The following is a 26,762-nucleotide window of genomic DNA, read 5'->3' on the forward strand; positions in this document are numbered from 1 at the left end:
CAAGGTCATCTCCTCTGGTCCCTGCCCTCCGTGAGTCCAGACAAACACCAAGGCTCCCTCAGGTCTCAGATCACTCCAGCTGTGCATGTGCTTGTGAGAGAGAGAGAGGAGCTTGCTGAGTGATGCTGTGTGGGCACAAGGACTGAGAGCTTTAACATTGCAAACAACCTCCCCTGAGCCTCCCACCGTCCTCTTTACCCGCCAAACACAGCCTCAGACAGTTCAAAGGTGAGAGGCAGCTGTGCTGCAGCAGAGAAAGGCCATCTTACCCATCAGGTACTTCCACTCGGTGCTGAGGTCTGCCTGGTTGGCCAGGCAGCCCTTCACGACGTTCAGGCAGTAGTTGTTGCATGGCCTCACGCTGGACATGCCCCGGCAGTGCGGGCAGTACATCAGCTTCATGATGGCACGAGTGCACTCGTGGCTGAGGGACACCTGGGGAGACAGGTCAGTCAGGCACAGACTGCTCAGGGGGACATGTGGGTGAGCTTCCCCCTTCCCTGGGCTGAAGGAGCTTGCTGTGATCTGAGAGGCAGCACAGCCCCCTGCATACATGGACCAGGAAAAGCCACTTCCCCTCTCACTGCCTCTCCTTCCCCCCACTCTTCCTCAGGTGTCACTCCTGTTGGAGGGACAGGACCTCTGGGGCAGCTGCCAGTTCCTCAGGCTGTGTTTGAACCCAGGCTTCTGTGAAAAACCTGTATGTGAGCACCATCCCCCTTCCAGCCAGGTCTGGTGGCCACAAGGACAGCTTGGGCTGTCCCCAGCTGTAACCTGGACCCTGACATGGTGCACGTGTGCCCCTGGAGCCTCTGCCATCAGTGCCACCACCGTGCCCCTTCTGCAAGGCTCTGCTGCCACTGTCCTGCAGACACAGGCGTCCCACACAAACTGCACCTCCAGCTTCCTGGGGGGACGCACAGTGGGGCCCTGGACACAGAACCTTCCCAGCTGGTATCTTTGGAAAGGAAAATAGTCTTGGGGGAAGACTTGCACAATTCCAAAATTATGGGCAATTGAGAGCACTTGACACTGGGAAGTGATTGCTCTCTGTGAGCACTTCAGGAACCGCAGGCAGCCAGAGACCTGGGCCAAGCCACGCCGTGCCAGCAGCTCACAGGCCCTGCACATGCAGCTGGTGCTTTGCAGAGCTGACTCTGGAGGTGGCTTTGCCACCTTTAATTAGACCACCCTGGTCCTGCAAGCACAGAGCCAGCGCAGGTGCAGAGCCCAGAGAGCAGGGCCACAGCCTCAGCAGCACGTCAGTGTCCCCCCAGCCCATCAGCCATGGGCCAGTGTCCCCCCAGCTGCCGTGGGCAAGGGCTGACAGTGCACTGAGGGGTGAATAACAGCCTGGCAGACCCTGCAGGGATGCTGGCAAAGGTCCATGTTCCCCTGTTTTGTTGCTAAAATGTCTTCTCTTTTGTGGTCTTTTTCCATCTTTGCTCAGATCCATTTGTTACTCCCTTGTAAATCTTTTTAAATCATTTACAAAAGAAAAAATGAATGTCTCTATGAAGTGTCCCTTGGTTCCAGGTACTTGACACTCTCCAAGGACCCCAGAGGGGAGAAAAGTGATGGAAGGGACAAATCTTGAAAGGAAAAATCCCTGGGCCTCCAGAAAGATTCAGTTCTGAGGTACCCTTGGGAGAGTGTGAACATGCTGAGCCCAGTGTCAGAGGTTGTGAGAGAAAATCCCTAAGCTTCCCCCCTCCGGAAACTGTCTGTGTGGTACCACCCCACTTCCAGTAAACCTTGGAAACCAGATGCTGGATGGTGCTGAGGCTTCATTGGGTAGGAATACACTAAAATAACCTTCTGAAAACCTTCTTCAGGATGAGGACAAAATTTTTTAAGTTTTGGAGAAAGAACCCAAACAGAACCTGCTTCCCTGGCCCAGCAGCCCAAAGAAGCCATGAGACGACTGCAGATAAACCTGTGTCCCATCGGGGCCAGAGGGGCTGAGCCCAGCAGGAACCCCCCACACACACCAGAGCTTCCCTCAGCTTCCTGGGGCAGCTTTGGGTCCCTGCCCTGGGACAACTCCTGCAGGCAGAGCCCGGCTGCCATGTGGCTCTGCCGCCAGGAGATGGAGGCTCCATCCTGCTGCACCGCACGGCTGCCGCACGCCTCATCGCACGGGAAACCCTGAAGCCACCACTGTCTCCTACCTCAGCAATGCAACAAAGCAGAGGGACAGGCAAACAAAAGAGTGCTTCGTTTTTCATCTCAGGGCTTAAATAAGCTTGGCTGAATAGTGACTGAAAAGACACCAGGTAAGAGCATGGTGCATGCTAACACAGGCTGTAGCTCCAGAGAACTCACACAAAAAGCAGGGATGCAGATGGGAAAGGAGCTGTGACCTCCCCTTCCCCAGGCAGAGCAATCACAAACATGGATTATATGGTGACACTCATGACCCAGTCCTGCAGCCTGCACAGGCCATCAGCTCCTGAACACAACTTGGTCCCTGTGCTTTACTGACACAGCCCATCACTGCTCATCCCGGCATATCCAGCTGTGGCCATGGAGCACTGTCAGCTCCCACTGCATGGACTGGGACCTGCGGCACAGGTGAATCCTGAAACGTGGGACTTTCCACAGCACTGAGGGGAACCAGGGAGCAGGCGGATCGTTTGCCTTTACCCACACACATCCCTGGTTGCACTGCACAGACTTCTGGAGCAGAGGGAGCTGAAATACTCTGGAAAAAGGAACACAGCATTGCCTGCAGGAAGCACCCCTGAGGTGGTGTGGGCCAGCCCCCCCCAAGCAGAGAGGACGGCCACCAGAAGCAAGGACACAAAGCTATTGATAGCCTGCCAGAGTCCACGGGAGTCACTGAAAGAAGCAAGAGTCAGATTTTGGCTCAGAAAAGCATCTCCAAGATGCTTAAAGTACAGTGTAAACCCAGCCCTGCACTGCAGCTCCACGGAGACCACAGCGATCCCGTATTTCAGTGAAGCTTGTGACAGGGCATTCACAAGTCCTGCTGCTTGCAAAACTCATTCTGGCCTTGGGATTTACTTTGTGTGTGCCAGAAAGGACCCTCACACCCGGAGCTCAGCACTCCCTCACCCACAGGAGAGTGACCGTGCAGGGCCACCCGTGCCCGGCCACCACGCAGAGCTGCAGAAGGGCAGCGCCTGCTCCTCGGTGCCCACCGGCTCTGTGTGCCCTTTGGCACAGCTGGCGAGTGTGGGCAGCTGCCAGGGGCCCGGTGCTGCAGAGAGCTGCCTTCCGTCCTCCTCCCCTGGCCACTGCCACCAGCCACACTGCCCGTCACCAGCCACACTGCCCGTCACCAGCCACACTGCTTGTCACCAGCCACACTACCCATCACCAGCCACACTGCCCATCACCAGCCACACTCACCATCACCAGCCACACCACCCGTGTCCATGCCCATGCACTCCTTTGGGATGCTGCCATCTGCAGTGGGGCACGGGGTGCAGACAACAACAGCACCTGAGACTCAGTTTCAACTCCTGAGAGTATGGGGGAAAAAGAAGTACTTCTGCACCTCAGTAAGGAACACTTCTGGATGCCAGATGGAGTTGTGTGTGCACTGGCAGTCTGTCACTCTCGTAAGGTGGCTTTGTCTCCTGGAGGACAGTGGAGTGTCCCAGTGCCCCAGGAGGGGGAGCCTGGCCCCTACTCCCTGCCCCACAGCCTCTACTCTGAAGACAACCAGCTGACCTTCCATCACCACCATTGCTCTGCTGAATCTGGCAGGTGTCAAGCATTCAACCTAATCTCTTGGCAGAAAAGATAAATACTAATTTTTGCAGGTGCATGACACCAGGCTCCACTCCCTTTCCCCAGAGAATGACTCCAACCTCTTCTGTTGGCAGCAGCAGTCCTTTGGCACAAGCAGGCTGCAGAGGTGAACTGAGAAAAGAAGGATAGGAGAGCAGGAAGAGGAATCACACCAAATATTTTCTCTGTGTTTTGCTTGGCCAGAGCTCAGTTTCTCACTGCTCCACCCAGCCCTTGCACTACTGCTCCACACAGGGCAGAAGAGAGTGAGGGTCTGGGGCAACCAGAACCCCTCCCAGCCCTGATCCTGCAAGTTGGGGGACTTGCAACATATTAAGGAACAGTCTTTCAAACATCTCTGAGTCCTCACGGATTAGTTTGCTGAAGTTAGCTTCCAGGTTTTTTTCATCAATGCTGTATCCACACATGGGAATCCCAGCCCCAGTTAGGAGGGGCTGAGCTTCCCTCCTAGGATATGGATCCCACAACACAAGCAGGGGAAAGCTGCAGCTGTCCTGCCTGCTCACCTCTGGGGCACAGCCAGCTCCAGCAGTGGCACTAGGGAGAGGAGCTTCTTGGGTTGGAGCTGTGGGGACAACGCATCCTCCCTTCCTGGCAGCTCCTTCCAGATGAACTCCCTCGGTGGGAGTGAGGCAGTTTCTCCAGTCTGGCAAAGGCAAGACTGACCTCCACCTGCACACTTCACCTCCTAGACATCTTCACCTCCTAGTGCTTCTGCTTTCATCCCATAGCCCTCAAAAGAACCTGAAACATTGAGTTACCCCCTGCCCAACAGCCAGTGGGTGCCAGCTAAGACCTGCAGGGAGTCCCTCCAGCTTCCCAGCACAGACCTGCAACAACTGATGGGTCCATGAGCAACATCCATTCAGCACAAGTGGCCTGAGGGCAGGAGCATGAAAAGTCTTGCAGATGGAGAGAAACCTGACAAAACTGCTTCATCTTTAACTGATCTGGCACAGCATGAAGATAGTACATGACAATAATTGATTTCTCTAAGTACCATCAACCTGGCCCAGCCTGTGGCTGGCTCTTCTTTAAGGGGACTTTAGTGGCACCTACAGTCTTTTCTTAGCTCAGTGACCTAGAAACTGCATTAAGATGTCAAGAGAACATGCACGATACAGTGGAGACGCCCTTTCCCAAGAATCTGAAAAAAAGATTATTATTATTGAGAGATATGGCTTGGAGCCAGGGCACTCATTCAGTTGTCAGAAGTATAAATAAAAATGCAAAATAAAGCTAAGCTCAGCTTAAAAATACATTGATTGTACGTCATTGCTCAGCTAAAATCCACATACTCTATTCTGATCACAGTGACATCCACGGGTACAGTCCTTTGAAGTGTAAGCCCAGTGATGAAGTGATAAGGAAAAAATGTTATCTTCTAAGATACACCCAAAATAGGGGACAAATCTTATTGAGCAATAAATAATTTTAATTAAAACTACTTTACAGCTGGGGATACAGTACTAGCAATGAGGTAATGCAAGGGGAACAGGTGGCTGCCTCATAAAAAGCCCCGTTCCACCACAAGCACTGACATTTCAAGGAGGCTGTCAGCAGGTATTACCCTGTCACTGTGCTTGGAGCAGGAGCCCAGCTCTGGGCTTTTCCATGGCGACTTTCCAAAGCCTCACGTGCCCATGCTTTGTTGGTGGAGCCACACAACCAGATGTGAATTGCTGGAGGCGAGTACTTTGCCAAAGCCAAAGTCCTCTGCAGGCTCTCCTGCCTCCTGCACAGGTTCTTTGAGCTGGGATTTGCTGTGTGACTCCCTGGCACAGTGTTTGCTCAGCAACCAGTGCAGAACAGGCACGTGTGGAGATAATTTGACAGAAAATTGAGAACACATAATTCTCTATTCAGAGTGGCATTGGTTTCCTTAATTTTTCCTCCTCCTGAGCAACGTTTAAATTAATTACAGTAAAATTAATGGCTTTCACAAGCCATTTGCTGAGAGGATGGGCTGGGGGATTAGTGACTAACTAGGTTCCTTGCCACCCCCCAGCCAATTTAGAGAACATTCAGTGTGAAGGCTTCTAACAAAAAAAAAAAAGCTCCTGCCATGTACTTTATTAACATGTTTTCCAAGCAGAGAATCACAGAAACACAGGAGGCTTGTGGATAACAAGTCACCAACTCTCTCCCTCTGCACTTCAGGAGAGCGAAGTTACCCTTCACAGCACCTAACATAACTTTAGGACAATTATAAACTTTCTGAAGGACAAACACAGGGAGGAGAAACTACCTGTAGATGAGGAAAGCACTCAGCTCAAATGCATGACACACCCCTGCACAGGCACTTGAAGGCCCAGAGACACCTGAGTGCTGACAGTTCTGGGGATGGCCAGGGCTTTAGAGCCCGTAGGACACACAGCAGCACTGGTCAAAATGGGCTAGATTTCTCCAGAACAGAGGAAAAAACCTTCTTATCCTTCCTCTGTGCCTATGGAGAACAAATCAAACTTCCAGTGTGCATGTTCAACCCAAGTTACCCATCTTTGCACACCTACAGATGCTCAGAGGTAACAAGAGCACATCTTCTAGAGCCATGGAACACTTCTCCCTCAGCCCCACCATGGCCTGTTCTTTCTCCCACTGAAGCTCCTCCCCACGTTACATGCTGATTTTCCAAACAGCACCCACTGATCTGTAGACCTCTTTTTACAGTGTCAGGTTTGGTGCAAAAGAGGGATGCAATTCCTCCTGACCCCAGACCTTGCTGAACCTGCAACAGTAGAAGAGTTTTTGCTATTCTGAACTGGGACCTCATTTGACAGGTCTCACAGAAGAACAGAGAGAGGCAAAGAGCAGAGGCATTTTCCATCATTACCCTAATGCCTAGTGCTTCGAAGATATTCAAAGCCTCCAAAAATACCCTGAGCTATATCAGGGCACAAAAGAATCATGGAAGTGATGATCTGACTCACATGCAGCTAAAAACTTCTACACCCTCCTCACTCCAAAAACCATTTCTTTATCCAAGTCAATTATTCCTGAAAAGGTGTCTGGAAGGACCAAAGCGTGAGATGCAGAGAGGAAGGCCTCAGGGAACTGCAGCTGAAGAGGCACTAGTGCTGGGTCCAGCTCTGTACATCACATCCAGGAGTTACAGGGTCAAGCAATGATCCTTCCCTCCCATCCCAGCTTCCTGAGAGTTGGAGATAAGTTGAGCTTTAGGAAGCCACAGGCATCTGGACAATCTTTCCAACAGTGGCAGCACCAAGCTCCTACCAGAGCAGCACAGGGTGTTTGGGCTGGGCTGTTGCTCCTGGGCACAGAACCTGGCTCTGGACACCTTCCAGGCATGAGACTGACCCCATGGCTGGTGGCAGGGCTCTTCTGTGCCCAGCAGGAGATGGCCAGCTCCTCTGGCACCCAGAGCCTGCAGGCCAAGCTGCAGATGCTGCTTTTGAAGTGCTGGCTTCAAACAAAGCAAAGAAAAGAAAAAAAGAAAAGAATCATCCAGCCCCAAATCCTTTCTCCTTTTGAAGCCTGGTTTAAAAGCAAATGAGAACCTGCAGCCTAGTTGCAATGTGACTGGACTCCTTGGCCTTCAGGGGCCTTTAAGTACATCTGAAAGGCATTTAACACCAATAAAATAAATTGAGCTCTTGCTGGTATTTTTCCTACCCCCTTTCTCCCCTTGCACATTCCCCCCAGGCTGCTGTGAGCCATCTGTGCCTTGCTTCCCAGGGGAAGCAGGGTTAGGTAGAGTGGAGAGATTCAGGGATGGAGAGAGAGGCCTGCCTGGGTGAAAACTACAGGCTGCTGAAGTGCTGTCACACCCCCACCCCCCGGACTGACAGAGGGACAAGGGCAGATCAGCTGATGGAGGGACGAGGCTCAGCTGGTCCTTAACACTGCTGGTAGAAGTGTTGTTCTGTGGGCTCTATTCCCTCTAAAAGTCCTGCCCAAGGCAGTATGAGGGTGGCCTGCAGGGAGCTCTCTGTGGCGTGGTGTTGGTGTTTCCCACACTGACCACGTCCCTGCCCTGTGGCTGCTCTCCCATTCCCTTCCTGGGTCTCATCTCTGAGGAGCAGTGCAGACCCAAGGTGGGCACTGGGACCTGTGGTTTTGGTCAGGTATGGGGTTGGTTGGGGTGAAACAAAGTGCCTCCAGATGCATCAGATATCTGTGACAATGTGCCTGCACTGACTCAGGTGTATCTTCCCAGGTAGAAGGCCTTGCTGTCTGAATGGCCATTCTAGGCTCCAGAAGCACCAGTTAAACCCAGTGACATCAGGCCTCTTAGGTTTCCAAACCAAGGGATGCTCTGGAGCCAGCAGACAGCAGGCAGGTCTCAGAGGCAGGAATGGGTGCTGGGCAGCTGGAGGCAGAAGCACCCACAGCTGGAGACCTCCCCAGGGCTGGGGCTGAACCACACGGGTGGCTGCAGCTGAGCCATTCGTGGCACCCTCTCTTACCTCCTCGTGGGAATTTTAAAGGCAGGTGAGGGAAGTTCTGCCTGCTGTGAAAAGCTCTTTCTGGAGCAGTGTCTAAAGGAAAGCAGGTCAGCTCTTCAAGCCACAGATCAGGCTGTGTGTGCTGGGAAATGCAGACAGGTATTCAAAGCCACTCAAATTACCCCAAATCCTTTGGCTGGAATTGTACAGTTGGGATAAAGTTGTCAGTGTGAAGAACAGCACCTACAAAAACGGGTCAAGCAGAGGAGCTGATCCTGCTGGGCCGGCGATGAGGAGTGCTCCTGAGCTTCCCATGGGATGCCCAACAGCCCAGGAATGGGCTTGGAAAGCCAGCCTTGCTCTCTTTTAGAACAAACCAGCACTCAGAGGACAGGTTTGTGTTTCTCAGGGGAGCTGGCCAGCTCTGTGATCAGGGCTATCTGCAATGTGGCCATTTCATGCTGGGAAACATTTCACTTTTACAGTCGCCCCATGGAGGGACCCTCAAATATTATGATCAAAACCCAGAAGGGCTGTGATGTTCTTTGCACTTCCACATGTGTAACTGGAAATCCAGGCTACAGCAGCTCCATGCACTGGGCAGTCCGGTGACAGGAGCGGGAGCTGCAGGTGTGCCCAGCCCTCGGCTGGTGCAGGGGAGCTGCTGTGGGGAGCACATCCTGCTCCCTCCACCACACGGTCAGCAGCTGCCTTGTGCATGTTTATGCCAGCCCTGATGTAATTAGCACCTTGACATGTGTTAAATGAACCAAGCCTTCCAATTTTTCAGAGTGAAACTCTAAAAGAAACAGCTGCAGGTCTGACAGAAATATGATTCTTTCAAAGTCTAATGAATTGTATAATCACTTCAGTCATTATTTTGCATCTTCCTTCCATAAATGCACAGCCACGAGTCCTTGGAGCACGGTGAGTTTTAAGCCTCGCCAAGCCCATCATTCAAGATCCATCAAGCACGTTCCCAAACCTGCCAGGGATGAGAGGCGAGCAGGGTGCAGTGTGCTGGGGGTGGCTGTACTGGGGTCTGGTAGCACAGGTAGGACACAGACAGCCCCAACACGGTTCAGAGACCCTCCTGCTTTCACCTTACTGCATTCAGCGCTGCACTGCAGGAGGGACACGGAGGATGGAGGCTGATGCCAAATCTGTGCCCTTCATGCTCCAGCACAGCAGCTGCTGTTAGGCCTGAGGCCAGACAGACTGGCTGGGTCCAGCCCTGCCAGGCCAGCAGCCAAATGGCCATTCTGCAGACTCAGGGGGGAAAAAAAATATGAAGGCTGGGGTAATCGAGGCAAACTGAGGCAGCAAAACAGAACACAGCACTGTCCCAGTCTCCCTCCAGCCAGTGGTGAGGGCACTTGGAGAGGGCAGTGACAATGGCTCCAGAGGCAGCACCCACAGCTAATTGGGAGGATCTATGTCATTGATTCCTGTCTAGTACCTAACTGCATTCAGATATTAAAATGAGAGAGATTCATGTAGATAGACAGATTGCTGTCATGTCCTCTCCCTCCAGAGGAAAACACTGCAAGCCAACACCTGCCTATTCCACACACTCCCTGCTCTGTTCATTTAACACAGGTATTTCCAGCTGGTACAATTTTCAATCCTTTGAAAGCTAGATTCAATTGACTTTTAACCACCAGGTAAATATGGGAGACATATATCTACTTTCCTGTATTATTTCTTTTCTATTCAGAACACCTATGGGTTTTTATCCCTGAAGGGTTGTGACTGAAACATAATAAGGGATAGAAATACTGGAAAGTAATATGTGAAATACATAAGGATGTGTTCAAGACTGCATGTTTCTCATCCAGCTTGATTTGAATCTATCCAAACAAATTCCAATGTTATTGCAAAATTCCCTCCCCAGCTTTACATGCAGCAGGGCTGGAAAGGAGCAGGGGTGTGTGTGAGGCTGCAGGAGCTGCTGTACCAAGGTGTTTAAAGCAGGAAGGCAGCTGATGGCAGGGTGATGATCCAGGGAGCACAGCCAGCTCAGGGAAAGGGATATTAAGCTCCTGGGTTTGCAGGGAGAATTGGGCTGACTGGAACCTAGATCTAAAATGGTTTCAGCCATGCAGTCTCACATACAAACTGCCAGGGACAGCTGGGCAAGAAAACATGAGGCACTTCAGCAGAGGTGACACTTCTCTTGGGAAGGAAGGGCAGGTCCTAGCCCCCTCCAAGGTTGCCCAGGCATGGGCAGGTCTTGGCAGCCGTGCCAGAGGCTACAAGGGCAAAAGGCAGGCAGCACAAGAGCTGCTGCAAGACCAGTCCCTGAAGGTCAAGAGCCTATTTCAGCCTGAAGTCTCAGACGGTGTTCACAGGAAGGGGTGTCTGAAGCACTGCAGGTCCCCACCCTGGGCCTTCAGTCCTCCTTGTCCTCCTCCCGAGTACAGCCAGTCCTGCAAAGGATCCTTGTGGCATTTTGCACCCTGTGAACTGCTGCTGAAATCTGCAGCACCACAAACCTCGAGCACAGGCACTGACCAGCTCATTTTTCGAAAGCCTCACCAGTGGTTTGCAACGACAGAAAGGAAAACCAAGCAAAAGCAGCTGCTGCTCGTACGTGGCTGTGGTGAGTGGCATCCCTGCACCCTCCCACCCCCACCCCTGCTGGTGACACCAGCACCTTTGGGACCTGCTGCTTCCTGCTGCCACCTGGAAACTCTGCAGGACACAAACCCACACATCTCTGCCATGAGAAAACTGCACAGCTCCAGAGCCCGAGCTGGGACAACATCCAGTAACAAGGAAATAAACGTGGGGATATGAGGGTATTGACATTGCCATGGAACAACACTCTCGTAACATCTATTTACAAACACTAACACTGTCTTTTCAGGATCAAGAGGAGGCCAATTTAGATAAATGCTTAGTACTATAACAGAAGTAAAATCCTTTAAATGAAATAACATGTTATTTATGGTTGTGTTTACTTGCTGCTGATGCTCTCAAAAAAGATCAGCCACTGAAAGGATGGAGATGTCCCACCAAGCACATGGGACCAGAGTTCACTGCTCTTGAGATGCTTTAGCACAGTGGTATCGTAAGTGGGAGAAAAAGATTTTATCTTCATTTTGTTCAGTAAGATCAATTTTATGCTTACTTCACCAGAAAAGCAACTGGAAACTGAAAGATAGAAGTCAAACATGTCCTTTCAAGCTGTGGAAAAAAGTGGGTATGAAAAATGGCTACAATCTTAAAGGACATGAGGACCATACTGTCTTTGTTATGTTATTGACTTGTTGGAAATGTAAAGCATGTTTAGATAAACATTATTTTCCACATGTCTTCAGCACATTCACTTAACCATTAAAAGCATTTCTAAAAATTTTATTTTTAGGACTTTTTAATTGGAATTCGGTTCCCAAACAAATGCAGCTTGACCCAGCATGTGTTTAAAAATTACTCATATGGTAAATAGGAAAGCTGCCATGTACCTTATCCTAACAGAAAAGTTTAAAAAAATAAGGCTGAAATATATTGTGAAACACACTATTGGCTAAATAAAAATGTACTGATAGCTGACTTTAACTTGCATTGGTAAAATGAAATACAGGATTTAGTGAAAAAGCTTATAAAGAAAATCATTACATTTTGTTTCAAACTCAAATGAGAATCAGCCTTAAGAACATCTACTGAGAAAAGGAAATGCAAACAACTATTAAAATCGATTATTTGAGTAAGTGTTTCTTGCTTACGTAGCTGGTATTGCTTCACATAAATCTCCACTACCTTGGGAAAACTTAAAATTTAGAAACAAGAACCAATGAAGACCCAGCAAAGGAAAGATTGTCATAATAACTCATTTTCTGACTGATGAGCAAAATTCATTTCAAATTATTTCCTCTTGCTGCCTTTGGAAATGGGACATTACGTCTTTGCTCTCTGTGCTCTGCCTGACAGTCACGAGCTGCCAGGGCTCCAAGGGGAATTGGAGGACTCTGGGCACTCTCTGGCATGCACAGGGCAGCTCTCCTCGCCATCCACGGCACTGGGATGCAGGAGGCCAGCACAGACCTGTGCAGCCTCACTGCCCTTGCCGGGTGTCCTGCTGCAGACAGGACCAGCTCTGCCCATCCCCACAGCGCTCTGTGCAGCAGAGCTGGCCCGAGAGGCCTGAGCCGCGTGAGCAGCACGTAACAAACCCAGCCAGGGTTACAGCCACTGCTGTTTACCATGCTGCATCTCCCTCAGGGTTTTCTGCTTGTGCTTATAAAGGGTTACCTCTCAGCCCTTACCATTTCTTCTTTCTCAGCTTTGCTCCCCCCAGCCCTGCAATATTCCAGTTCACCTCCACCACGTCTTTCCAAGGAGCGCGTCCTCGCTCTCACTGCTGAGCGCAGCAACTGCTCACAGCAGTGAGGGAGGGTCTCTGGGCAGCAGTGAGGGAGGGTCTCTGGGCAGCAGCTGGCAGGCAGTGACTCCACCAGCACAAGGCCCTCTCCTGTTCACATGATGCTCAGAGCTGGAGCAAATGCTGGTTTTGGGCAGCTGCCAATCTCACAACCAATGAACAGGATCCTAAACAGAACTGGGACATTTGTTCTCTCTCACTCTGGCACACACCATGAGGCAGCATCCCTGGGGAAGCCCCTTCCTCAAGTGCCCTGCACTAAGGATTTTGTGGCTGCTGCCATTTTGGCAGCTGCTACTTCATGCAGGTGATGAAAAACACACCTGGCATCGTGCAACTTAAATGAAAACCTGCAGATTGTGCTGAAAGCACAGCTACAGAAACACAGAACCTGCACATGAACACAGAGATGGTGCCCTGACCCCCTACCCAGGCGTGGCCCATCGTAACCCCTCGCTCTGTGCCACGGCAGGGTGCCAGCCTGCACATCCATCCTCAGCCCTGCCAGAGAGCCACACCAACCACAGCCCAGGTCCCAGCCCAGATGGCAATGCTTCCACTGCTGTCTGTGTCAGGCCAGGTTGGTGGCAGCAACCACCAATGAGAAGTTTTAGAACTTGGTGTCAGAGCCTGCAGTCTGTCAGGGTGACTTTGCCTTGAAAGCTTGGATGGCAGTAAAGATGAAAAATGGTTTTGCCATTTTCTCCCTGTCTGCCCTCAAACTATTTATGCCCAGCAGGACACAGAGGTCTTGCTCCCACATGTGGCTCCTGTTCTATCCCTACCAGCCACTGGCCAAGGGTACCTGAAGCTGTGGCTTCCTCTGAGATTGGGGCAGCTGAAGGCTGGGGAAGAAGCACCCCTTGGGCACAGTGCAGAGGCAGCAGGAATTAAAGAAATCTCATTAAATCCATGCCTGTAGCTCACTCAGGGAGGCTCTCTCCCATTTAAAGACAGCCAGGAACTCTGGCCTGTGCCAGATGTGGAGTGCCCAGTGATGCTGCCTCTGCACAAGGACCTGAAACAGCGAGAGGATACAGGGGATACACTGAACTGGAAGTGTCCAAGAAGCTGAAACCAGGAGGGGTTTAGTAGAAATCTGTAGTTTTTCTGGGATTTGCAAACAAATAAAATCAAGTTTTGGTCCTCATAACAAAATCAGCTCTCAAGAAGGCTGTGCTGAGGTTTTCTGACTCAGTTCATATAGCTGGTGCTGCAACAGCAACACACTGGGTTAACTGCAATGCCAGAGAGGGCTCCTGTGAGAGAGGAACGGTTGGGACCCTCCTAGAAAATCCTCCATCCTGAAGGAATGGACTGGGGAAAGCTGAGGGAAAAGGAGGATCTGTGACTCGTCACATTCCCCACATCCTGTTTGATAAGTGATGCCCGAGAGAAGGAAATTTCAGAAAGGGGGACCAGAAACAAAATCCAGTGAGTCAGAAGCCTACATGAAGGTGGGGGAAAAATAATGCCTCATGTTGGTACCTCAGGTCCTTCCCTTTGGCTGATACCATGCCTGCAGTTGCCTTGCCAGCCTGTTTTACCCACCAATCTCAGCTACAAGCAGAATCATGCCCATCAAGCTTGAAATCTCTGCCATTCAGAGGATTTATAGAAAGTATTTTGCTTTTGTCCCCCTGAAATTACATCATTCTCCTCTTTTATCTGTCTTAAGTGCCAGGAGAGTGTGATGTTAATGAGATGTACAAAGGCTTTTGGGTAGCAGAACAGTTTTGTAGTCCCACACTGATAAATTTAAGCATTTGTCACTGTTACCACATTAATGTTTCTTCCTGAGATCAAAGTCTGGATTTGCTGCATTAAGTGGGACCGTCCTCTGCTTCGCATCACCACACGTTACCTTCCGAGGAAATGAATTGTGATTCTGGATTTTTACATTCACAGTTTAATCACACCCTGATTCTCACACCTGCTGATTCCCATCTCCACATGCAGTATGCAAGCCATTTTTTTATTATGGATTTTCTCCTTGCTACCTGTGTGAAAAACCTGACTATCTTGTTTCAGGACAATCACTTTCTTCTGCCTCTGAAAGGCTGCCTCCACGGTAAAGAATACAGACAATTTCCTCCCTTCTGGAACCCTGGATCCAGTCATGTTAATTTACATTTATATAGCACCTTTCATCCCTGAAGATCCCAATGCACTTTACAAATTCCCGCTCTCTGTACACAGAAGCTGTACAAATAGACAGGCTACACAAACAGACACAGGATCCCATCACCAGCCTCTGAAACACATCCCTCTGCCTGTATTCCCAGCACACTCGTGGCAACCCAGCTCTGCACGCCCTGCAGCACATCAAGGAGGGAAACATGGCAGTGTGATTTAGAGGCACATTGGGGAAGCACGAGGAATGTGGGCAAGCAATGGAATGGCTTTGCAGCCTGGCTGAGTGACATCTCCTTGGCACCCTGCTACACAGGTTAAAATGAGGCAAAAGCTGATTTGCAGTGAGTTACATCTCACTGCCTCAGTGCTGCTGTCAGTGCCTGTAAAAGTCCAGGTTTGCTGCTCCCTCCCACTGATGGGTAACCCTCAAGCAATTTATTTTTTAAAACTGTAAAGTATCTGTTTTCTTTGTAATGAAAACGTAAGTGGAAATACCCGCCCCCCCCAAGAGCAGCGGTCGACTGGCTCCAGCCAACGTGAGGATGGAGGAGAAGGGAGAAGCCCAGCATACCTGAGACACCTTTCTGACCACGTCGCTGCCCACGAGGAAGCCCTGTGCGTAGGAGCGCGCTGCGATGAAGGCTCGGGTTGCCTTCACCTTCAGGTCCCTGGGCACCTCCCCGAAGGGTTTGTGCTGCTCGGCGTGTTTCACCATGCAGTCCAGGTACTCATCTGTGATGTGGTACTGGGGGTTCAGCAGCTTGAAGAGCCTCTCCAGCAGGCGTGTCCAGAACTCATTGAGGGCCTCTTCCAAGTTGATGTTGGAGCTCCGGTAGTAGCGGCGCAGCTCGCTGTACAAGTCCTTGAAGACCTTCACATTTTGAGTGTACAATTCTCCATACATGCTTGGAAAAGCATCATAAAGGGCCTTTTCTGACTTGTTCAACAAATCCTGGAAATAACCTGAAAGATAAGAAAAAGGAGAGGTGATGCATCTGTTGGACAAGCTGGAATTCAACAGGCTGTGTCATTTGGCAGCACAACTGAATACCCAGAGAAAAGAGAAGGGCCCTGACACAGCTTTTCCTCCAACCAACATTACCCACACTCTCAGACTTGAGCCTTAGCCATGAAGATAAAAGGAGGAACCCCCCCATGCTCGAGAACCCTGGTCTGGGCCTCTCCACCTCTTCTGGCGGCCTTACCTGGAAGCAAAACTGGGTCTCTTTTCTGAATCCGCAAGGTGTCACAGTGTTACTCGTAAGTTTTCTTTACAACTGGCATTGCTTACACAAACCCTAAGCTGCCACATGTTATTTCCAAAGCTCCAGTGAGATGAAACGAGGCTGCCACGAGGGCACCAACCCTTCCCAGGGACATCCCATCAGTCCTGGCTGTGGCAGCCACGCTGGCTCTGGGCACAGCCCCTAAGACAGGAGCCAGAGTCCCAGTGCAGTGTCAGGGACAGGCACATCCTCCTGGGTATTCCAAGACAGGCCTGTACCCAAGTGTTTTTTAACCGAGGGCAATATTATCTCGGGTCTGGGGTTCTCATCCCATATGCTTACTTGGGTGTGCATCCTGCTTTTGTTTCAGCATAAATAACTGAGTGGTTTTACACCCTTGGTTCAGTGGTCTTAGATGTGACAGAAATGTGATGCTCTTGCTACACACAGCAGGGTAAAAATGACAGATTTGACTCTTCCCTTACCAACATCTTTAGCTATTTCCATCCTCTCAAATGCCAGCTACCTTCAGCCTGAGACTGCACAGTGGGGAACTCATAGCAGGATCGGCTTGATTCAATTAACAGATTTACATAAGTAACTTAAATCATCAATGAAGTCAGTGAGAGGAAAAATAATTTAAATAATAATTTTAATTTCAATTACATTTTTACTTTTTAGGGTCTTTTTGAAGCAAACCTGATTAAACTATTCTTTAAATCTAAATTACTATTATTTTTTTTGGTGATGCACGATAAGCTCTAGTTGGAGAGAAACTGTTATTCAATTAAAATCAAACAGCTTGTGTATTTAGGTACATAAATTAACTTTAGTGGTCTAGACATATAAGAAAGGAAAGAAAAGCTTCTGAAAAATGCATATTGCATGTACAAACCTTTATTAAAAAGTATTTTTTGAGGGAATGGCACTGACTACAATTAAAGACCTCTAAAATTGTAGAACCAGTAAAACTCAGATCCATAAGTCTTGCTTATACACACCGACTGAGAAGGGCCATACAAGGAAGCTTTCCTACATTAAGGATCTGTCATTGGTTTCTCAGATTTGAATGAAGCTAAAACTTAACAAGTGAATTGATCAAGTGAAAAGAACTCTCTGCACCTACACCACAGGCTGCTAATACTGAAAATTCCTGTGCTATTTTAACAAAGCAACACCGAGCATTAATAGCCTGGCCTTCTCCAGCCACTACCATGTGCTGCTTAATAGATTAAAATTTGATCTAAGAGATTTTTACTTTTAAAAGATTGTGAGCAAGCTAGGTCTTAGCAGAAGTCTGGTTTAGTCACTTACGCAGAAAGTAAAGATCTGTTATCTGGAATGTTGAATAAAAACTGGTTTTCAAATGTACTTTGGGAAGACATTTATTCTTATTCAGCAAGACTGTGTTGGAAGTTTGTATCTCCAATCATTTTTACTGGGATCCCTCCATCTCTCAAATGACTGATCATGCATCTTCCCCACTAAAACTGGATTTCTCCCTACAGACACCAGGTGTCAGGGCATCAAAGCCACCTATGACCTTGCAGTGGGGGGTTCTCAATAGGGAAAAAAGACAAAACCAGAACCCATCAGATTAGTAAGAAGAGATGCTGCAGCACATGCCAATGCTAACACATCTTATCAAAGCCTCTCCTCTGGAATCTGAAGACACAGGCTGACTCAACCCCTGCCCTCTCCCTGGGTCCCAACTCCCACTCCCCTGCCCCAGCCGCCAGAGAGGAGCTCTCTCCCAAGGTAGGACAGTCATAATTAAACCCTGGCAAATGTTCCTGGCACACAGCCGGCGCCCACCCCGGGAGCCCTGCGCAGATCCCTCTGCTGCAGAGCGCTCAGGTACCCCTGGCAGCTGCGCTCCGTCCCCAGCACAGCAGCTGTGTGCACACAATTCTGGAATTTCGGCCACTCCACCAACACGTGAGAGGCTGCAGGAGGATGATTGCTCTTTGTGAATTTCTCACCCAGCATTTCTCTCCTGCCCTAGTGTCACACCTAAGCTGGGGCTGAGGAGATCCCAGCGGGGTGAGGTCCAGGCAGCCCTGAGCTCCAGCGCATCCCAGCACTGCCTCCCGAAGGGGCTCACAAGCCAGGCAGGTGACTGTCAGGCAGAAAGTTTGTCCTGGCAGGACACTTGTTGGAACTGACTAATGTACGGTGGCTTCATTTTTCTGTTCCTTTCTGCCTGTACAAGGAACAGAAACAGCACTCACCTCCAACAGACATAAAGTACAAAGTTTCTCTGATGCTGATGAGGCATCATCAAAAAGCTCTTCCCTACCCTAACGTATCACTCCAAACACCGCTGGTTGCCCATTCACAAATTAATTAAACTGAGCTCAAACTCTCTTCCTTGTATAATCAGTGTTCTTTTCTGCGTGACAAGAGACACGAACTGAACAATTTGCTCAGCAATCCAGGTCCGACATGCAGCTTTGCACTCACCATCAGGCGGAAGAAAACACCAACAAACACAGCCCAATTTGTCAATTCACGGCAAAATTACTTCCTCTGTTTTGCTACAAGAGAAACAAGATGTGTATCTCCCTGTCAAAAAATTGGAGCCTGCTCTCAAAAAAGTCCGAGCTAATTAAGGGCTGATGAACTGTTACTTCTCACCCAAGGGAGGGAACACTGATTACAGCCAATTCATTTGTGGCTGGTTCTCACAAAGTTCTAGTTTTCACACACTGAGGGAAAAAAAATCTACACTAGCCAGGGAAAATTAATCACCAATTAAGCCTACACGTGTTTGTGATGAATGGCTGACCTGGCACGAAATTTAGATGCCCATTTTGCAGTATCAGAAGGCACTACCAAGTGAGCTTTGTCAAGAGGGATGCCAACTTCCCTGTTCCTCAGTAGTGTCAGCTGAGATCTCCAAGTAACACTGCATCTCCTCCTGAACACTCCCTGCCTGCTGATGTCCAGCCTTTTAATGACTTTAGACATGTGCCATAGATTATGGATATGCAGGGCTTTGGGATAAGACAGCTTGCTGAAGCACACTTCAGGCTCCTGCCATTCTACCTTGATTTCAGGTAGAAGGAATTATTTATTTGAAGGGGAGCACCCCTTATCTGTAGTCATGGTGGGTGGGGGACCCTCAGGTAACAGGGTGCTCCAAGTCTCTAATAATGCAGCTGTCCCACTGTTCCCATCAGAAGTTACCAGTAACAGGGCAAGCAGGTACCTTTGGATGTATCAGCTGCCACTTGGTCACCGCTGCTGGGTCTGCCCTGGCTCCCAGAGCACCATTAGAGTGCTTAGCTCAGGCAGGGCATGAGCACATGGAGGCAGCATCACCCAGGTCACACACTGGACACAGCCCCAAGGCCCCTGAGCTCTGCTGACACCACGTTTTCTGTGCCAGCAAAAGACTCAAGCCGTGAACTGCACTCATGCACTGTAGCACAGGGCTCTGTCAGCCTCGTGAATGGCATGGATGGAGGGAAAGGGCTCACGAGGAGCCAGTGCTGTCGTGTAAAGCCCTTCTGGCTCCAGGAGGCACCACTGCGCTCCCATCCCTGGGGGCAGGAACAGCTGAGGCGGCTCTGCAGAGGCCACCTTCCCTCTGAAAGGATGCATTTGCTTCCACTCTGAGTCACAAGAAAGCAGCTACAGATTCTGTGGACCTGTGCTGAAAAACCATGGCTGTTCTTGGGCTTCTGCAAGCCCCAGGAACTTGACAGCACTAGCCAGAGACATCTCCCTGTGAGTCACCTGCTAAATCCACGACTGGCCTTTCCTTCTTTCAAAAAGTTTTCTTCAGGAGCCATTGAACAGGCCAGTCCTTCCTCACCACTGCCAGCCGAGGGACACAACACTGCCAAGCCCAGCAGGTGACTTTCAACACCAGTACTTCAGATAAACCAAACTCAATTTTCCCTGGGCCAATGTAAGGCATGGCTCCTCAACCAAGGCTGCTCCTACATGAAACATCACCTTTCACACCCTTGCTGCAAAGTATTCAAAAGAAAAATAAACTGAAATGGAAGTCTGTTTTATTACTATTATCATTGCTTCTCACTTCCAGGCTCAGAAACAAGACAACTGGCTTTGCTCAAAGGAAATTTGCCTTTTGGCAGAGGCCAGGTCTGAAGAAGTCTGCATCAAATAAAAAAATGCCAGAAGGTTATGAGCAAAGAAATGAAAGGTTTTTACAAGCAAAACGATTCTGCCACCTTGGCTGTGCTTTCTCTTGTTGTTGTAGTGATAAAAACTTATTTCTCAGAGAATTAAGTTTTCAACCAGAATCTATAACCTTTGCATTCAAGAGAGATTGCAAATCCCCACCCATTTCCCTGCTTCACAGCTTCCCAGTGTTCGCAGCTCATATTTTCACAGTTTCCACATTTTCACAACTCTGGATTCAAATTGGGAAGCTGTGAACAGCACGGCAGGGACCGGCAGTTTCCCTCTGAAGATGGAAAAGTTTTGAGTTTCTCCTTCCTCAACCCCCCAGCACCAAATACTTTATCTAAGCTCTTTGCTACCATTTGATCACTCAACATCTGGAACACACTGGGGTTTCTTCAACTAATACAATGGGAATGGATGCAGGAGGGAATGAGATCACTGAAGGAAGAACACCCAAATGCTCTTTTGGCATGCAGCAGAGCTGGCTTTCTTCAAGCCCCATCAAATTTGAGAGGCATGCTAGAGGAAATATGAGAAACGGAGAAAGGTGACTGAATTACTGTCAATCTGAATATTATTAAAATTTTAAGCAGAAAACTACAGCACAAAATGTCTTACGCACAACTGGAAAGAGTTGAGACTGGAGAAACACCAATGGTGTTCTTGTGAAAATGCTGCAAGAGTTTTGAAGCAATGGGTGAAATTAAAACCCAGACAGCTTTGCCTGGTGAGCTCAGTTTGTGGTCCGAGGGCCTAGCCATGAACTGCCAGCACAGTTGGAGGTGGGGGCAACAATGTGAGGAGGAAGAAGTATCAGATCCTGTATTGTAATTTCTCAATTTTGAGCAAGCACATGAGCCTGTGGTGGAATTCACACAGGGCCAGAGCCACGGAGCATCTCTGCAGCTCTGGAGGAAGGCTGGGGAAGTATGCTCACTATGAACAAACTGCTGCGTTTCAGGACTGGACTGAGCACAGGAGAGGAAATGTAGCTGGTTCTGTGATGCCCTGAACCCCAGCCAAGCAGGGAAAGAAACAGGATGGAGATGTCTGCTTGAGCAGAACTCCTGCTCGGTGCCAGCCCTGTTGGTCTGAGGAACAGTCTTTTCCTGGGCTGAGCTCCCATTTAATACCCTGCTGCAGTTCCCAATACCAGTTTGCTTCTCCAGTTGGTTCTAATGCTGTTCTTGTATTATTCTTAGAAGGGAATAATTCAGCAACAGATTTAAGCCATTAAAATCCAATTCTAATGTGTTCATGTCTATTTTATTCACTTCAGCAAGTACAATGATATTTTATTTATAAAATTGTTATTACTAATTTAAGTACTATCCATGGCTGTGATGAAGAGCTGATGTATCCAAGAGCAGTGATATACTCTGCTTCATACCTTGGCTGGGTCCTGCCACAGGAAATAACCACAGTGAGACTGAAGGATAGGCTCCACGAGCAGGTAGTACTGGATACAGAAATCCTGGTGCCATTTTCCTGGGGGGGTCACCTCGCTCTCCTCACAGCTTCACACATGGGTAAAACTGCTGCTGTGTAGCTGTTTCCTCAGTCCTGAGCCACCCTGGAGAACACAGTCCCTCTCTGCTGTCTTCTGGATCACTACCATGTACATCCCTCCCAACACCCCTGTTTGGTGGCTGTGGCCAAAGAGGCATCAGGATAAACCAAGGCGTACATTGTAAAAACAAAAAAAAAGCCCAAAAAAATGGAGAAAAAATTAGCTTTTTCCTAGAAGCCAAAGGATGAGCAGTGTGAATGAATGTGCTAGGATGCAAGAATTATGATGCCTTCAGGTAATACAACTTCAAAACCTGTAGGATTTGCTCCAAAGAGCCACTTGACTCATATTTCCTCTGCACGCTGTGTCCTGGGAGGACTGATGAGATGTTGTGGGTCAACGAGACAAGTGCCAGCTCTGCCATGCAAGATCAATTTTGTACTCTCCTAAACCTGCTCAGTGCCCAGCACAAAAGCACTTCAAGATTTTGACCTCAATCCTGCTGGAAGGTTGGTCTAGGGCACCTCCTCTGATAGATGGATTTCTTTTCTCAACTTTTGGTCTAAGTTCATTCTTTATCCACTTGGTCTTTGCCAATATGGTCCTGTAGTTTCAATTGCTGGGTTTTTCCCCCTGGTGTTCACTGTTTGAGACATTTATACAGCAAGTCCCACACTTTCTCAGCATCCATGCTGCCTTGCTACACAAACAAAGGTACTTTCCCCTCTTTATACCTGACAGGCTCTCCAGTCCTCTGGATCACTCCAAGAGCTCTTTTCTTCACCTCTTCTGCTTGGCATTAACTCTTCTTAACTGTGGGTCATCAGAAGCACAAAGTACATCTCCTTTCCTTCACTGGCAATAACCCTGTGAATACTGCAAGGACTGCACTTGCCTTTTTTAGGAATTCATCACATTAGCATTTCACAAACTTTCCACCAGCAACTGGTACATCCCTAATTCTCCCCCTTGCTATTTCCAACCAATTAATCCCCAGCTGTAGGCCTAACTCTGAAATACTGGATTTCACCCTATTTCTATTATTTTTATTGTCATAGTTATCCACTATCCTCTTCAACAGTGACAACTTTTCCCAGCACTATGCTACCAATTAATCTCCTGAATGCATTTCCTATCACTTGTGTCAGTTTTTAATGGGGCTGTTAGCCAGGATGGGGTCTAGGCCTGTCTTGAGAACCACACCTGGGACCTCCCTCCAGCCCAGGAGCTCATCTTTCAACACAATGTATTGCTGCCTCCCCCTTAGTGAGTTCACCTGATAATTCCTTTACTAATTTCTATCTTCTTTGGCTTAATTAACTACTCAAGGCACAGATGCAAATGTCTTTGAAGTCTCCTGAGATGGATTAGTTGACAGAACAGGCACGCTGTGCGGAACAGTGAAAGCAGGCTTTGGATATAGGATTTGACCAAATCTTTACAATCTCTTACTCAAGCTGCCTTTGGATAAGAGCAAAAGCTGGCCAACCTTAAACCGGTTTAGACTGGGACATACAGCAGACTGCTTCTTGTGGTAGGGAAAGGGAGATCTTTTGAGAAAAAGAAAACCTTTTCCTGCAAAAGAGAGATGCTGTTTCATGAAAATGCAGTTTGGAGCATGGCTCTGCTACTAGTGAAGAGAGGAGCTTCTGCCTGGGAGGAAGCACCTCCAGTCACTCCAAAGAAACTGCACTTCTTCTGCCAGGACTTGGATAACATTTTCATTTCATTGTGTTGAATGGCAGAGAGATGTAATTATTTGCAGCTATTTCTTCTTCTGCATATTGCCTCTCCTCTGTTTCTACAATTTTCCAAGACAGGTTGCTTTTATCTAAGTTAAGCAGGACTGGATCCAGCTGTCAAAATAGGGGAGTGGAGGATGTTCCCTGGTAGAGAAGCTCCCCAGAGGAAAGAGGTGGCCCTTACTCCAGGAACAATAGGAAGCTGGATATTCTGCTTGTCCTCCTGATAAGCACTAGGGTGTCACCCAAGGTGACAGCAACAAGCCTGGATACCACAAGCACAGCCACAGAGACCCTCTCCAGCCCCAGCAGCAGCGCTCTCCAAAACATGGCTGGTGAAGAAACCACTTTAGGCTTTGATGATCCCAATGCACTCAGTATTACCATCCTGATGACCCTTGGGAACAGCTCTGTGCAAACCTTAAGACACCCCTGAAGTCAAGTTCAGCAAATCTTGTGAGACAAAAGTCACTTGGGGCTGGGGCTAAAGAACACAAAATAATCTGTAGGAGTGGCAGGACATAGAAGCAAAGCCTGTGCACAGACTGCAGCTTTAACAGGAGTCAGCATCCCCCCCTTGGAGCACCTGAGCCTGCTCTGGCACTCCCTTCTGCCTGTCAGTGTAAGAGCGAGGAGGGAGCTGGAGCAAGCGGCTTGCACCTGCCTGGAGAGGAATTCCAGGCACCACACAACCCCTTCACAGACCCTGGGATCTAAAATGCCACAACATATTCTGCCAGTTTCTTGGCAGGTCCTTGATTGTTTAGGCTTGGAATTTCCATGCTGGGGACTTGCAACACCACACCAGGGCAGGTGTGGGGCAATGGGGGTTCTGAGCTGCACATGGGGAAGTGCCCTGGTGCTCCAGGGGGTGGAATGATGGAGCAGGAGGTGGCTGTTAAGGTGTGCCCATTTTGTGTGGCAGTGACCAGGTCAGCTGGGCTGCTGTGGTGCTCCCAGGCACACACACAGTGCAAGGACTCACAGCCTGTATGCGGCTGTGGCTCTGAGCCTGTGCATCAGAACCAAAGACAAGCTGCACCTAGGCTAGACTTTTCACAGTTTTTTCACCCATCTAATTCCAACCCTGTTCCCTGTACCTCTCCAGCCTGCCTGGCAGAGAATGAAGAGCTGTGCTGCTGTGAATAAATCTCCTGCAGACCGAAAGCCCTTGTATAGGGGATTTGCTCTGTTTGCATCCAGAGTGAGATAAGCAAATACAAGAGATGTGAATCTTAAGATTATTTTACCCACGTGTTTTCCTGGGATCTGAGCTGGCAAGGGATTTTAATCAAGGTACCTTCTAAATATACCTGTGCTACAACCAGAGACTTGCAGCAAATGAACTGCAAATATTGCCCCAGCAGGCTGTTATCAAATAGGTTTCAGAGCAACCTCTCTGTTAGATAAGGACTGGGGAGATGTGTGGGTGGGATTCATAACATGGGAGTCAAGTCTGACCTGGCAGCTCAGTCCCCACTTGAGGAAGGGCAGGCACCTCCCTCTTTAGCATGAGCTGTGCTCTTCTTTACAGCCACTCCTCTCCCTCTGGACTGTAGTAGGAGTTGGGATAACTGAGCCAGAGCAAGACAAACTTTTGGATAAACGAAATTTTGTGAGATAAATTTAGCACTCATTTTTTCCCTCTAAGAAAGGCTGCATTTAAAGGCCAAGCAATAAGCACCACAGCTGTCACTGACAGGAACATAAAGGCAGTAAAATTAATTGCTAATACTGCTTGTTCCTTTCCAGGTTTACTCAGTAAGACCTGAAGGGCTCCATTTCTCCAAGGGTAAAATAAACTCAGAAGTATCTAACAATACTGAGGGTTGCTGGCAGTTTTAAAAGGTGTGATATACACCCTGGATACAGCACACACCTCTGCAGCAAAGGCATTTTTCACTTCAGAAAGAAGTGTTCCTTTACTCCAGCTGAGTACTGGAGCTGGTGACAAGCTGCAGAGACACGGCAGGAATGAGACAAGCACTGGATCTGCTCGGGATGTGCCCGTGAAGGTTGTCACTTTTCCAGGAACACCATCCCAATGAGCCTCACTGAGGCTGAGTTTGACTTCCTGTCCCTTTCAGCAAGCTCCAGAGAGCTGCACTTTAACCTGCACAATACCTCAGGGGCCATCCCTTGCTCCCATACACACTGCTCGAGGCTGAAAATAATGAAGTCTTTACACATTTCAGTACACATATTTCAACTTCTTCCTTACTTAGGAAATATACCAGGAATCAATTTGTCACTCAGTCAGGCTTTTTACAGTATGATTTTAATTGAGAAAAATATCAGTGAATTATTATCTATTTAGAATTAAATTGTCTCTGCAAAAAAACCAGAGGAAACAATCCCATAGTTTGCATCTATTTTTGACACTTCCTGCTTTCACAGAGGGACTTGAGCATCCCCATGACATGGTTTTACAGATCAAAACTCCTTGTTTGAGTTTCACAAAAGCTGTGGCAGTGAGACAGAACTGACTTTGGCTTTTTATCTTCTTCATTAGTGTTGCCCTCTGCTCAAAATGGCCTCTAGACAAACTATTTATCGTTGGGTTAATTAGATCATTTGGATCTATGCTTGCCACTGCATTTTTGCAGTCTAGAGTATCTAAGACACAAGGTCCTTGGATATCTAAGAATCTTGAGTATGTGACACGTGGGCTTTCCCAAAGGAAAAAGGAGGATGGGAATTACTGGCTGTGGGGATAATATTCCAGACAGGCAAAGTTCCCCTGTTATTATTCCAGGAGTTTATCTAAGTCTGTATGAAGCCCTTAATCTCTAGTTCTCTCTCTTTCAGTGCCTTCAGAAAATAACTTGCCTCTTCGTAAAAATATTTTGCTTCCATGGAACCAGTATGAAAAGGAGAAATAGGTAGAGATGACTGTAGACAGCTAGTGTTGAGATGCAACCTGAAGAATGCAGCATGTGTGTACCTCTGACAGCTGGGAGTGGAAAGAATGTACATACAGACAATAACATGCACATCTGTTACTGGAATAATAAACAAATTAGTCTCAATTGCTATTTTGATATAGATGAAATACGGATATCTTATAAACAGCTACTCTGAAATAACATGAAGACATTGCAGCACACACTTAGAAATTGGGAACAGTCAGAAAGATGTGGGTAACAAAGCCCTCCCTCAGCCCTTCAATGCATGGGGATTATCCTAGGGATAACCACATGGTACTTCTTTCCCCAGGTGCCTGCTTCAAAAGAAGCAAATTTTAGCAATTGGTGAGGAAAAGAAATTCATGTTCCCTGCCAGATATTACAATAATAAATGCAGTAGCAAGGTTTAGTTTCTGCCCCATCTGACGGCACCTGCTCAGTTAAACACCACTGACTTTTCACCTTGTCCAAAGATAAAAACCTAGATAAAGATGGATTTTCAAAAGACCCTAGT

General features: G+C 48.5%; 1 protein-coding gene across 1 annotated transcript in view; it reads right to left on the reverse strand.

Moving 5' to 3' along the window:
- Positions 1–26,762, reverse strand: part of GPC1 (glypican 1) — a gene marked incomplete at both ends in the record, with an annotated part of 194,936 nt that overhangs the window by 8,121 nt on the left and 160,053 nt on the right. Inside the window, 2 exons of the mRNA XM_082287701.1 lie at positions 270–435; positions 15,278–15,669. Coding sequence (XP_082143827.1) covers positions 270–435; positions 15,278–15,669 — 558 coding nt within the window. The remainder of the gene's footprint in view (positions 1–269; positions 436–15,277; positions 15,670–26,762) is intronic.

This window comes from Coloeus monedula, assembly GCF_965178545.1.
Source record: "Coloeus monedula genome assembly, chromosome: 10".
In the NCBI taxonomy this organism is placed as follows: Eukaryota; Metazoa; Chordata; class Aves; order Passeriformes; family Corvidae; genus Coloeus; species Coloeus monedula.